The sequence below is a fragment of the Haliaeetus leucocephalus genome, unplaced genomic scaffold, assembly GCF_000737465.1.
Source record: "Haliaeetus leucocephalus isolate CR32 unplaced genomic scaffold, Haliaeetus_leucocephalus-4.0 Scaffold687, whole genome shotgun sequence".
NCBI lineage: Eukaryota > Metazoa > Chordata > Aves > Accipitriformes > Accipitridae > Haliaeetus > Haliaeetus leucocephalus.
Window position 1 is genome coordinate 289934 of NW_010973123.1, and position 14304 is coordinate 304237.

A 14304-nucleotide genomic window follows, 5' to 3' on the forward strand; every position below is an offset into this window, starting at 1 on the left:
CTCACACTGCACTGTAAACGAGGATGGATTACACCAGCCAAGGCAGTACTAGTTTTGTGCTGTGCCGTATCAATGCCCTTCCTCAAGGCACCTTCAGCTCCAGCACTGGCCTTGGCCCTTCGCATTGCCACTGAACGGTGTGGTTAGTGATCCAAGCTCTGCTGTCTCTTCAGCCATGAACTTTAAAAAAAAACAACCAAGGTAAACAGCAAGCTGCAAATTGCATTAATTTACATAGTCATAGGAGTATAATGTCCATACACCGTCACGGCTTATGCTCCCATTGCAGCAGAACTGCAGAGGACTGGTAGGTACTTCAGCAGGCTGCAAACAGTGGTGCTCCTCTTCTCTCCTCCATCCTGCCCCCCTGCCCTCCAGCTCCTGCTCCTGTCTACCTCGCTGTCCCACCGTAACTGCTGCAGTGTGGTGAAGCTTGCTCAATGAGCAGAAGACCCACTGAGGATTTGCTGAAAAGTCATGGCTGGGTAAAACTAACTGCATGTATTACAAATATTCCTATATTCAGAGTCAAATGCTGACTCAGTAAAAATTCTGACTGAATTAAATCAGATTCTGGTCTTATTTTTTGATATAGTCCTTAATAATTTATGAAGCTCATAAAGTACATTTCATATAGGCATATTTGTGCCAGTAAACCCATTCCCAAGGAAACTTTGCTAATGGTAGCTAAATACCAAGAAATGCATCATGTTTTGTCACCAATCAAGTTCCAACAAAAAGTGCTGGAATAATTGCTGTTCTGTATAGTTTGTTGCCTTTTAAAAAGTGGAGTGTGAATTTCAGCTAGAAAGAAAAAACTTTGCACAAAGAGACGTTCACCAGATTATCAGCTTTGATGGATTCCAGCACCTGAATCCCATGGCAAATGAAGAGAAGAATCTCAGGCAAAGCCCCATTCTCTGTTCAGAAGATAATCTCAGGAGATGCCAGAAAACCTTTCTGTGTATATTTCAGTGTTCTCTTTAATTAAGATTTTTCTTTTTTTCTAATATTCTCTTTAGTAGACATGTCACTGTTGGCTTTGACCAGCGTCAGCCTTGGTGTAAGCAACTCCCAATGAGCAGATGGAGTGTAGAACTGGGCAAAGATTTACGAGACCTAACACTTAAGCTCAGCTATGTCAGCAGCCTTCAGCCTGTTTCTTCATTTCTCTGTTTGCTTTAGGTTGGTACTGTCACAGCACAACCTGTCTGCAACAAAAGCACAGTTGAGACCTACACTTAAAGAGGATTTCCAGGTAGGAGTAATTAACAGAAACAACATAAATGTAAGCAGAATGAGGTTGGATATAACCTAGTTAATTTACTTAGTACTTTTGAGATATTTCAGTGATGTAGGACAGGTGAGATGCAATTTTTCCTTAGAAAGCAGGGAGGGTTCCTCTGTAAACTTCACTTTCCTGATAATTCTAAGAGAGTGCACTTTAGAAGAGTGTGAATGTTAAGCGAGGTGAATAAGATTTCAGTTTTCCACAGGACAGTGTTCTTCTTTTATCTTAATTCTTTTCCTGAAAGGAGTTGTAGATCATGGGAGCTCCCTTTGAGGTGCAGAGAAGCCCAAATGACTTGCTGTCACAGGCACAGTGACACTGGTTTGGGTTGCTTGGTGAGAAGAGTCCTTCAGTAATAATGTTGTTCAAATTGTATTATATAGTGAAAGAAGATCCATTGTCAGTCAGAACTTCACTAGTCTGTCTTGAATGATAGATATCAGAGTTTGTCCTTGAACCACGTTTATTGTATTTCTTGTATCTCATGCACCACAGGTCTTTCATTATCTTCACAAAATAACTTCTGAACTTCACTCCAATAAATGCATAGAGCACAGGGTTCACGCAACAGTGTAAAAATGCTATGGCTTCAGTGGTGTATTTCGCATAAGCCATTATCTTGTCATTGTCACAAGATTTGTCTATCTTGCCCATATTTATGGCTGTGACAAGAAGAACAATGTTATAAGGTACCTGGCAAACTAAGAAAACAGCTACAATTAATACAATCACACGGATTGCTTTGTTTCTTTTGGAATTCTGAGCTTGTTGTAAGGATTTGACAATGAACGTATAGCAAAAAATCATGAATATGAAAGGTATAAAAAATCCAAATCCAACTTGTAGACACAGTAGCAGTGATTTCAGCATCGTGCTTTCAGACATTCTGTCAAATCTGTGATCACATATCTCTTTGGTTTCATTGGTGGAGAAGCTGTAACTTTCACTGTATAGAAAAGAGGAACTAGAGATTAAAATTGATGATACCCACACAACCAAACAAATGAGTTTACTATGTGCAAGCGTTCTTGCCCTGAGTTTAAATGACTTTGTTGCCTGTACGATAGCAATGTACCGGTCCACGCTGATGAAGGCCAAAAGCAGCATGCCACAGCTGAAGTTGATTGCATAGATACCTCTGGTCATTTTGCAAATGAAATCACCGAAAATCCATTTGTCAGCAGCATAATTCACTGCCCACAGTGGGAGAGTGAGAACAAACAGTATGTCTGCTATGGCCATGTTGAAGAGGTACACATCCGTCATGGACTTGGTTCTTTCATATAAAGCAAAGGTCGTCACTACAAATATGTTACCAACTAGGCCGATGATACAAATCAATGAATATGCAACCGGCAGAAATGCTTTTGTGAAGTTCCTGACTTCCAACTTAGAACAAGGTTGTGTGATTAGAGAAGCATAGTCTGAATAATATGGATAATCTGTGGTACAAGGCTCTGTCTGGAAAAAAGAAGATCACCAGTTAACACATAGGTGTTAATCTCTAATTTCTATATAGTAGAAAGATGATAGATAACGAAGTCATACAAATAAAGGGTACTTTGGAAATCGTTCAAAAATTAGTACACAAGTACTATATGGCTTGCTGATTTGCAATTGAAGTGATATTTCCATTATGATAACTGTAATACTTCTGTCCAGTCCTTCCTATGTCTCAGCTTCAAGCCTGTATCAAACTCATCTCAAGATAGTCCACATCACTGTTGTTTCCTCCAGCACTACCTGTTTTACACTGTTTCCACCAACCACACACCCCAATTACAAATGCATTTAATACTGGAGAGGGGACTTCTAAGAACTAACTAGGGAATTTCATAAAATCTTAATTAAAATATGAACATGGAGATAATCTTCTTGGATAGCCCAAAGGTTTCCATATTGAAATACATTATGCAGAAAGGATTAGTCTGCCATCACAGAAGACTCTACAGTGTAAAAGTCTGAATTTGAAGTAGGGGTCTAGATTTCCTTTACCATCAAGGGAGGGGAACAGGACTCTCTAGCATGTTATACATTTCCTACTAACATAGCTTGGCTAAATCAAACCCAAAAATTATTCCTTCTCTCCACTCAGCTAGACAGACAATCCAGGATGGCTAGCCTGAGACACAGTTACCTGCACCACAAACACCAAACCTATAGTTACATTAGGACAGTGCAAACCCAATAAACAGTGTGCTTTTACAGTGAACTCTGCTGTTAGAACCATCTACTTCAGCTAATCACTCCTGAGATTAGGGCATATGGACCAGCAGCCTCAAAGAGCTGGGACTTCCAGATTCATTGCTTTATTGATGTCCTAATATAGTTTATCAATTAAGTACTTACAAAATTCATTTTGGCAGTACACTTCTCAGAAAGAAAAATATGTTGAGAAGAACTTCAAAATACTTTCTCAAGGATTCCTGTAAAGAAAATAAAGTAGATTGGATTGGGAAACCAGCAAAAGAAATGTGAACAAATAGAAAAACACATTTGGAAATAAAACATGTATTCAAAGAAGAATCTCATCCCTTCGACTATATCAACAATACACAAGAGCATCTCAACAAATCGCATATCTCTGCAGCACAATGTGCAGTTGTGGAAAGTGGATGGTTTGTATCAGTATGATTAAGAGCACAATCTTACATATGGAATGTTTATTCATAGATCTAATAAACAATGTATGAGAATATATGACTCTTACTTCACCTTGACTTTGCACCACAATATACTAGAATAAATTAAATTTTCCTTTCAGAAATTCTGTATGGCATTGGCAATCAATATATTGAGGGAAATACGGAACAAATAAACAGCACTACCTTAGTATACTCCATAACAGTAATACAGCACTTACTTTGAAGTCTTTCTTCATTCTAGCATGTTATCAGTGTGTCTCAGCCCTCCTAACATCACATGACTTGCTCTTTTTTATTACACTACTGAGGTAAATTAAGAGTGCCAGGATGATTGCTTCCTATAGTGTAAAGGATAGTACACAACATATGAACAGACTGAGCCCTAGTGTTGTTTTGTCTTTGTTCAGTGCACAGATCTTTGTGTTATAGACTGCACTCTATGAAAAGAATTTATTTTCTTTATCACTGTGAGACCTAAGTATTTTATGAATGGTAATTAATTAATTTGGACAATACCCTGTGGTGGTCAGGAGATATTATTGCCTTTAATTACAGGGAATGAACTTGAGCACTGAGTCATTACAGTAAGTACCCATTTGAGATGTTGAGTTTGAGACACCTGTCGTCCTGCTCCCCCCACCCCAATATCACTTTTAAGAGTGCTTGGCATTATGAAGGACTTCAGTTATGTAAAGCATTACATCCACTGACTCTGGTTGCAGCCAGGCTCAGACTTCTGCAAATCAGACCACACAGTCTAAAGTCGCAGATAGATAAAATGCGGAACATGCTATTAGTGGCCACAGGCACAAAGCTGGGCTTAAATGACTTGTTTAATCTCACACAGGAACCCACAGCAGGAGATTTAGTTCCCTGGCATTCCCCTGTGTGAGTTCAGTCCTCCTCTTCTTTTCTTTAGCTGCTCTGGGAGGATGGCACAGACCAGCCATGCAGTAGTTGCAGGGACTCGACGGCATGAGGTTCCATATTTGCTAAGGCTGTGAATGGCAGTTTTGTCTGGAGTTTCTCTGCTTTTTGTTAGTTGTGCTGCTAATTAGGAAGTGCACATAGGTCAAATTTAAGTCTAGAAAAACTAATCCTTCCTGTTTGGGAATTACCTGAATTTTAAAAGAGCGAGAGATACAGATAATCTGTAAAAGTGGGGCAGATGCGGTCCAGATACAACTGGGAAGTTGGGGGAGGGAAAGGACTGAACACTCACCAAAAGCATAATGAGGATGAGGCTCTATGACTCATGTGGGGAGGCTGGCTCATGACAGAGGGCTGCAGATGGGTAAAGACCCATACTATATGATGCTGCTTAAGCATCACAGCTTCTCTGGCTTTCCTGCCCTTTAAATAAATCTTTAACCACCTCTCCAGCTTCCTCTGCTGGCTTTTCAAAGCTGATTTTTAGAAGCTGCAGGAATATGACAGCCTGAAAGTGCTTGAACACCTTCTGAAGCAAGCTTTAAACAATTTAAAGTGTCTCTCAGAAGTGCAAAGATGTATAAGGCAAGCAGGTAAGTTGTACAGTTCACCTGGGGCTGCAGTCCCCTAGCCCATCTTGGAGCAGCTCTAGTCTCCATCTCCTGCTTTACTCTTCTGTGACCCCATCCAGACAGACACTCATGCCCTTGCTTGGTGTTTCTGTTATCCTTTGCACTTGGCTGCAACTACAGTTACTCTTCAGTTAGACAGCAATAAAGGGGTACCTGTCTAAGCTATTATTTTAGAAACTGTTATTACATTGTTGCAAGAAAATTATCTTTCTAGGTACGTCATTCATATCTTTCTAGAACGTACATGGTTAAAATATACAAAGAGAGCCTGACAGCATGTATTCTCTATAAAACAGTCACTCTTCATTCCACTTACCCAAAGCCACTCTCAAACATTAGTATAACACGTAGAAGGAAGAAGACAGGGTGAAGGCATTTAGAAGAAAGGAACATGGGTGTTTCCTACAGCCTGCAAGGAGAGCTAAGAAAGGAGGTTTCTTCAGATTAACACTGAAGAAGGGCTCTCTATTCCTCAGAAGAACTCTTCAGAAAGCCTGTAGGGAACAACAACTACTCATCACGGGAGAGCTGCGTACTCTCCCTGATGCTACGGGAATTCACAAAGGCACCATCAGTCACACATTTATTCAGAAAAGGACTTCCACTGTCCAGCAAAAGCTTCTTGAGGATGGTTGATATCAAAGTAGTAGAGAAGGACTCAAACTGAAACCAGAATTGCAGAAATCAGATTTAAGACCTGGTTTAAATCTCTTGAGCTGATTTCCTTTTCTGAATTTGAAACAGCATTCACTGAAGTTATGAAGAAGATGCACTGGCTGCAAAGGAAGTTGAATCAGAACTCCTATAAATACAATTTTCTTTTCAATTTAAATCTTTCTAACAGTCTTTCAATAGGCACCTTTATAATTTATAGTCTGCATATTTATGGCTTTATTTAGCATTAATTTATTAGGTAATTATAAAAAATCAATTTCCATATATATAAGGGGGGGTGGGTGTGTTCTAACATTGTTTATATACAACATATGGGCACATGTCTATAAACATACTCATGTTCTGAATATTAAATATATAAGCCTTGCATTTTTTAGCTTACTATTTTTCCATTTTATCCACATTACCATATTTCTTTTCACTATGAAAGCAATATGTGAGTGCTCAAAAGTAAGACTAAACTACAATCTTAAACATGAATACATTATTTGAATTACAGAAGCAAAAGAAAATGGATAAAGAAAGACCACAGGAAAAAGACAGATTTCTATAAGGAAAAAAATTCTCAGTACTTGGAGGGAATCAGTAAGTATTTTTTAAGCATTGCCCACCATTTTAAGTACACTGCTACCTACATGTTCGGTTTAATACATTCATCTCACATACATACATTACAGACTACCTATTTTATTTTAGAACTTACCAGATTTGAAAATTGTCTGAAGATCAGGTGAAAGAGGATGTGTGATTCTGTTACATTCTTCTGCGGCTGCCTCAAGCACATTTACCATCAGCCTCAACAGGAGTGCACTTTAATTGGAAAAACAAGAAATAACAGCATTAGTTAAAGGTACAGAGTTAAATTGAAATAATCACCACTTCCTCCTGACAAGCAATAACAATAACCTGCTATTTTACATAAAGGAAAACATTTAATCTTATCTGTGCTAGAAACATGCAAGCTGGAGGCAATTAATTTACTAATTAGGCTACCTATGTAATGATATTATTTTTTAAATAATCAAGCTAGCATTAGAATCATAAAAAGTGGGGTGTTAATTGTCACTGTACTCAGAACACTTCCTGAATGATGGCCTATTTTTGCAAAGAGTGCACTTAATGTGATGCAGATGAGCAGTTTAATCATTCAAATAAACAAGATCACTTACAGTAGAACCGCAAAACTGAGACAAGTGTTAATTACCAGATTGAATAATAGCTGTCTTCTGAAGTAAAATTAATAATCTGATCTATGTCAAGGTGCACATTATCCGAATGTTTTGTCTGAACTGCTAAAACTGCTAAAAATATATGCAAATGCCCAGATAAAGAAGGAAAATGCAATTCTGTTTGCCTGTTTGGCACAAACCTTTTCTTTGTGTGCAAGCTGTTCAGGTCTGTTGTTAAAGTTAGTTGGAACTAGACATGAAAATATTTCATTTTATGATTCCTGAATTTTAAAGCTATAAATGTTTCTTTTCCAGACCTTAGTTTCTGATGACAACTTAGATGTTTGCATTAGCAGGAAAAAAAAAACTAGTAAAAAAACCCTTCAAACTTCTTATTTATTTTAGAAATTGTGTGTATGAACATTCAGTTGTAGCTTGTGATCTCATTAGAGACAGCAGATGGCATTAATACAGGCAGCCTTGTAAGATATGATTAAGTTAATAGAATGCTGGACCTGAAGAAATGCAGGATGATATATGTCATGCTCAACTGTTTTTTCAAAACTGAGCATATCACAATAGCAGTGGCTCCCCAGCAGCGTAAGTATGGCACTGCTTTCCCCTAACCATACCCAGTGAATGAAGTGAAAACGCTGCATCGTGTCAAAATGTGACTTGGTAGATTTAAAGTATCATGTCGTAACGGTTCATAATCATTTAAGCAGGCACATTTCATTTTCTCAGTGGCTGATTTTCATAGGATCGAAGATCCGGACTTCAGCTATGACAAAATCCCAACATATTTGCATAGAACAACACAGAGATACTTAAAAACCCTGAAATGCGAGTCTCATTTTTTCCTATACATGTGTGCGTATGTGGACACAATGCACGCATGTTTTGATTGTTACTGCTGAAAAGCAGTCTTCGCTGTCTGATGCATACAAAGCAAAAAAAGTGTGAAATCTGTCAGGGTTGTGACTCATATAACTTCAATGGACTCACTACAAGATTAATTTAGCCTCCTTATTGCTGTTTGGAATAAACTGTTCCCTGCCATCACAGATCTGGGGAAGGTTGTGATTAAATCCATAAAGTAGTAGAGCATTTGAAATATGGTTTGGTAAACTCCAGTTACATGGAGGAATGAAGATGTGTGAGTCCAGTGCAGAGAAGAAGACGTAAAGAGAGAAGGCCAAGAGACACAACTGTAGCAGACGAGTAAGGTTGTCTCCATTTTAAATTTCTATTGATAAATCAAACTAGCAGCTGCAGTTAGAGGACCAGGGTGCAGCAATGCTCAAAAGACAGATTCCTGAAAGCTGCAAGGATATCAAAGAACAAGTCATGAGGCAGATGTTCTTCTCCCCAGGTGTCTGCATCTGGCCATCTCCAGAAGCAGGACATGGCATTGAATGGACCTTTGGTCTGTGGGACAGTTTTTGTATTCTCTAGCAGCCACCATGCTCAGCAATGTATCCTAACTGAAGCAGTCCACATTTAGTGACTTGCAGCAGTTGCTGAAGGACACCTATGTTTTCATTGGCCTATGAAGATGAGCAAGGAATGCTGAGCTGTTGGTCAGTGTGAGAGGGCAGCGCAGAGGCAGGGGGGTGAGTGGGCAGGGTGCATGACCAACGATGCAGTGGAAAGTGCTAAGCAACTGCACTGTATTTTAGTTTTCTACATTAAGATGGTTGGCAAGGTGCCTAGACCTTGTGAATCTTTCGAGACATCCTTAATCACAATAGTGAAGTACTTTTCACTATATTATTTATTTCATAATTCATAACAATTTCTATCAAAGTTTTCAGGCCACCCTTTTAACCTTTGCTAAGAGGGGCTTTTACTGTTTTTTAAATGGCATTTTTGTACTGTTTTGCTAACTTGCTGTTATTTGCATGTCAAAATGTAGTAATAGAAACCATCAAATTAAGTTGATTTGGGCTTCAGAGGAGACGCATAAGGTATTTTCTGGACTTTTTTGGAAAGAAAATAGAGGCTGCTTTTTAAAATCTCCTATCTTTCAAGTGCTGCAAGGAATAGTACACTTAATCTTGATAAGTCGAGGTGCACATACTTTTTGTAATAACATAGCTATATATGACAGCCTAGATCCTGTTTACAGAGAACTCACTTTCTGCCTAAATGCTGTCTGAAGCAAACCACTGATTCTGCTCACAATGTCTGACATTTTGAAACATAGGCTGAAATCCTGTTAAAAACAGAAAATTCAGAGTAGGAGTACATTCTATGTTGGTAAAGGAATTTGCTGATATTTCTCTGTGGGCCATTTCACTGTGGGCCTTTTAAGTGCTTCTTTCTCATAACCCTGCAGCTGAAGAGGTGGATCTGTGTCTTGCAAAGCAAACTTTATTACACAAAGACAAACGTAGCCCATGGTAGTCATGTAAGCAGCAAATAATAGCAGTAGAAATTCCCTCTGTATTACAAGAATGAATGTGACTTCAAATCACCAACCAAGTCCATGATGATTGTAGTCCACACTCAAACAAGCACTTCTGTTGCTAGTAACAGCTTCCAGCATCTCTCTCAGACAACAACCTACTTTTGGAGTACTAACAGACTAGTCTGTGATGCAGCTTAATATTATCAACTCTATTTCATGGCATGAGAGTCATTAAAAGATAAATCAGAATTTTAGCTTATCCATTACAAAAACTATTGTTCATCTTGTTCCGTATTCAGTTGTTTTCTAGTTTAAATGTATCTCATGCTTTTAGTCTGTAATATATTCAATATTCAGCATGAATAACAGTCTTTCAGAAGGTGAAGAATTCACCATGTAGGTGAATGCCAAAGTTAATACAAGGCAACTAGTCCAACTTACCTTCTCTGCACGTTTTCTTTTAACCCAGTTACAAAGCCCAGGCGGCCTTCCTTGCAGATGTTTTGTGCTTCACCTTCACGCTGTGACAAGTGGAAAGGGTTTTTTCTTTTTAACACAGCTATTTGAAAATCTGCATGTTATGCAAATGAAGCCCCCACAGGTAGTTAGTTTTTGTTCATATGTTAGAGCTCTGAAAGGAAATCTACTCTCGTTTAGCTAATATGGTTATTGTGGTTTCTCAAATCTCACCACATGTGAGTTTTCTGCCACCACTAATTAAGGAAAGAAAATATTGAAAGATAAGGAAAACAAAACCATCATCTGAGTTATTCCAGAATCCACGTTTCTTCTGGAATGACTCAGGATTTGGGGTTTTTATAATTCTCAAAGAAAGGCAGCACGCACATACCCATGCTGGTCCATCCTGCTTTAATGTTCATTCAGTTAAATTTAGATCAGTCTATTCTGACTCAAAAATCTGGCCATCAGCTGAGAGTCTGGTCTCTCCATCATCCTTTCAGACTACAAAATGTAAACTGTATATTTACATTCAGGTTGTTCATATTACCCATTTAATTTTTTTTAATGTTATCATCCCATATCATCAATATATTTTTTATCATTAATTCTTTCAAACTTTCCTCCTTTTGTTCACATCTGGCTTTTCACTTCTTGTCAAACCTGCTTTTTCTGGTTTTGGTATTTCTGTAGTTAGTTTTTTGTTCTCCCTATTTCTTCCTCTTTCTTTGTTCAGCTTTTCTAGATTTCTCTTATTCCACCTCTTGTTGTCTTCACAATTTCTCTCCAACATTATGTTCTGTAGCACCATTCACTTGCTTCCCCTTTGATCTTTTTTGTTCACATTTTCAGCCTCACTGCCACCTGATGCCGTCCATCCCCTTGTGTCAGACACAGCCCTCCTCATGCGTTATGAGGTGTCAGGGACTGAAATAACATGATCCCAGTACTGACATCTGTCCCACATTGACTGGCATCCATCAATGTTTTAATTACTTGATCACCTCTGTCAAACTAGTTAGAGAAGACAGAGTCCTCCTAAGGCTTTCTAGGGGGGTTTTGCCATGGGAGCAAATAGGGCTCGGGAGATTAAACAGATAAGGGTTGTAAACAGAGCGCTTTGGGAAGGAGAGGGACTGCATAATCAGTGTTTAGCTCTCACCCCTAGACCAAGACATATGATTGCATTTGTAAAACCTCACAATCCATCAGTTTTCTTCCACAAAGGCACTTGCTATTTAATTTGAAAACAGAGGGAGACTAAAAAAAATTTATGGGAAACAGTTTGCTGGTCATGTGAAAAAGGTAAAGATTCAGAGGTGATTTCTTCTCAGACTGAACATGGAATTTCTGAAGGAGGAGCACAGTCATAGTCAGAGCACTCCTCTGCTTCACTGCAGCATCACTTCTTAGAACCAGCCTAGCTCCTAGCTGGCCTGGCCTCCAGAAAGAAGCATAAAGAGCACTAAGTGTATCCTCCCATTGATAATCACTGGCTTCAGAAAAGCTGGTTAAAAATATTTTATTTTCTTGGAAAAAATGTTGATGAAAACAAAAGCTTTAAAAAAATTGTTGTATTTCTGATGGAAGTTTGTATAGCAAAACTGCCAGTTTAGAAAAAGCACCAAGATGCACATGGTTATTATATGGTTGTTTATGCTTTTATTCTCTTTCATAGTCTGAGTTTACCAGTCAGACTACATTTCCTAGCTTTGGGAGAAAGTAGGCAATGAGTAATGTCATTCCATGGTCTAAGGTGTCACAGAAACCTAAACAGGAAAAGGATTGGAATTCATGATCACCCAGATGTTTTCTTTTCCTCGGTGGGAAGAGGTTGCTTTCATTGTAAATGTCCTTTCTGAGGTCATGGAGGGGCAAAGTGGCTTCATTCCTGTGTCTCCCCTGCCCAGTGGAGATACACATATCAGAAATACCTATTACAACATTCTTTGATTCCATCTGGGTCAATGAATCCATGAAACCAAGCCCATGTTACTGCAACGTTTACACAATATGTCATTGTAAGACCAAACTTAGCACAGCAGCTACACTGAAAGACTTAAAACCAGATTCTTGCTAATTTTTTTTAATGAAATGTATCACTACAAAGAAGGCAAAATATTGCAAAAATATTTCCAAATAACTGCTGACTTCTGAAGTAAGTGGTCCCTGCAAGAAAGTTCTGCTGAATTGCCTGCCAATGTATGACTAATTTACATTAGGCTGTAGAGGACAAGTGAGTTTCTGTATCAGAAATGCTGCAAACACAAGGGAAAGAGAAAAGCAGAGTTAAATATGCAGTTGCTGACATAATTTCTATGTTTTTGATGCTGTAGTCAGACCATACCCGTTGTGGTAACGTGTGTTTTTTTCTTTCTCACTCAGTCACTCATTCTCTGTTTTGTGTCTCATTGAAATAACTACCAAAGTAGTTTCTCAAAGCCTGTCATCAGTCTATACTCCCAAGCACTGACATTTCAACCTGAGTATGTTGAATTCATTGACCTGATTTCTTTTTAGAGTTGTACTTTCTTTATATGACTGTTTTTACAAAAGACCCACACCATGGAATGCCCCAGTCACCTCTCTTTCCACAGCAGTGGCCTTCATGGCCTGAGTAAGAGTAAAAGATAGAGTTTAAAAAGTGCTTATATGCCTAATGATGCAATTGGTTGTTTAGTATGGAAATTTTAAGGCACCTGGGATCCTGGCTCCCACCTAAAACCACAAATGCTGAAATGGAAGAATGAAATTTGAAATTGTGCCTGCACAAAATACAGTCCCTGCATTGGCTGGATACAGCTTAAACAATATTTCTTTCCTCCTGTGTGGACCAAGATGCAGCGTGTGCTTTTCAGCTCATGGACTGTGATTTCCCCAATTGTAAAAACAAATTGGAGGGTTTGGCTGGCCACTTCAATGAGACAATGACTCCTTCATTTTACTTCTACACCATAATGCAGGCTGTAACCACTAACCACACCAATGATCTGAGGCAACCCAGAGAAAAACTCCCACAAGAGATTGCTCTGCAAGGAGGAAAATTTCCTTCCAGGTCTTCTGCGCAGTGGGAATCACTGTTCCGAAACAGTCACCACTGAGATGCCACTTGTGCAGACTGGTGTAGGAAGGAAGTTGTGCCCTAATCACAGACCCTCTCTATGGTCAGATGTGGAACAGTGAGATAATCAAGCACATGTTTAAATCATTCTGCTTTTAATAAGCTTTAAACATATTGGGTACTTAACTCTTACTGCAGTCAACAGAAGCTGGGTACTTCAGTCCCTTTAGAGACTTGAGGATACCCATGAATTTCCATGTGGATTAGGAGGGGAAGTAATTGCACATTGGGGTGCTGTGCCAAGCAGATGACAGGGAGAGCAGTTGCTGACACAGGATCCTCTGCTGTAAACAGCAACACAGCTCTCTGAATTCATATTGCAGCAGATAGATAGCTCACCTTTCACTTCCCTTCTAAGAGTGGGCAACTGCTGTTATCATTTGATCTCTAGGCCTTCGTGCATGCAGTCACTTACTGGTGGTTAGTGCTTTGATAAAATTGATTTTTCCACTGTGATTATAGAGGTGGTGTAAAAAAAAAAAAAAAAGAAAAAAAAAAAGAAACCAAAGAAGTAACAGGAGGCGCATTACTGATCGTTTCCTCACAGAAGCAGCAAGTTGGCAACTGCTGTTGATTAATTCAGTGCTGCACAGAGAACGCAAGCATGTCCTTACATCCCATTCCTGAGAGATGATTAGTTTGTTTCCACAAACATAATCTAGCCCGCACTAAGGCACCTGATAATGCTGTGGGGCACGTATGTTGGATAACCATGCAGCACAGCTAAATCTACTGAAATGATACTATAGGGCAACAGGCTGGACAGTGAAGAACAGTAGATGAGTAGCCCAGATGTCAAGGTATAACTCTCCTTACAGGTGGCACCGGTAGCAAAAAAGGAGCAGATTCAGTTACGTAGGCATTCTGGGATTGATTTGAACTTAGAGCTGTGTTGTAGGCTGACCCTGGCTGAACAACAGGTGACCACCAAAGCCGCTCTATCATTCCCCTCCTCAGCTGGACAGGGGTGAG

At 39.1% G+C, this 14304-nt stretch overlaps 1 protein-coding gene across 1 annotated transcript; it reads right to left on the minus strand.

Annotated features, from left to right (window-relative positions):
* Positions 1 to 1666: 1666 nt before the first annotated feature.
* On the minus strand, positions 1667 to 4172 carry CCR6 (chemokine (C-C motif) receptor 6). The gene is made up of 2 exons (XM_010579997.1): positions 4155 to 4172; positions 1667 to 2752 (listed from the first exon to the last, which is right to left on the minus strand). Exons 1-2 carry the CDS (start codon positions 4170 to 4172, stop codon positions 1667 to 1669), a joined length of 1104 nt encoding a protein of 367 aa, XP_010578299.1.
* Between the last annotated feature and the right edge of the window lie 10132 nt (positions 4173 to 14304).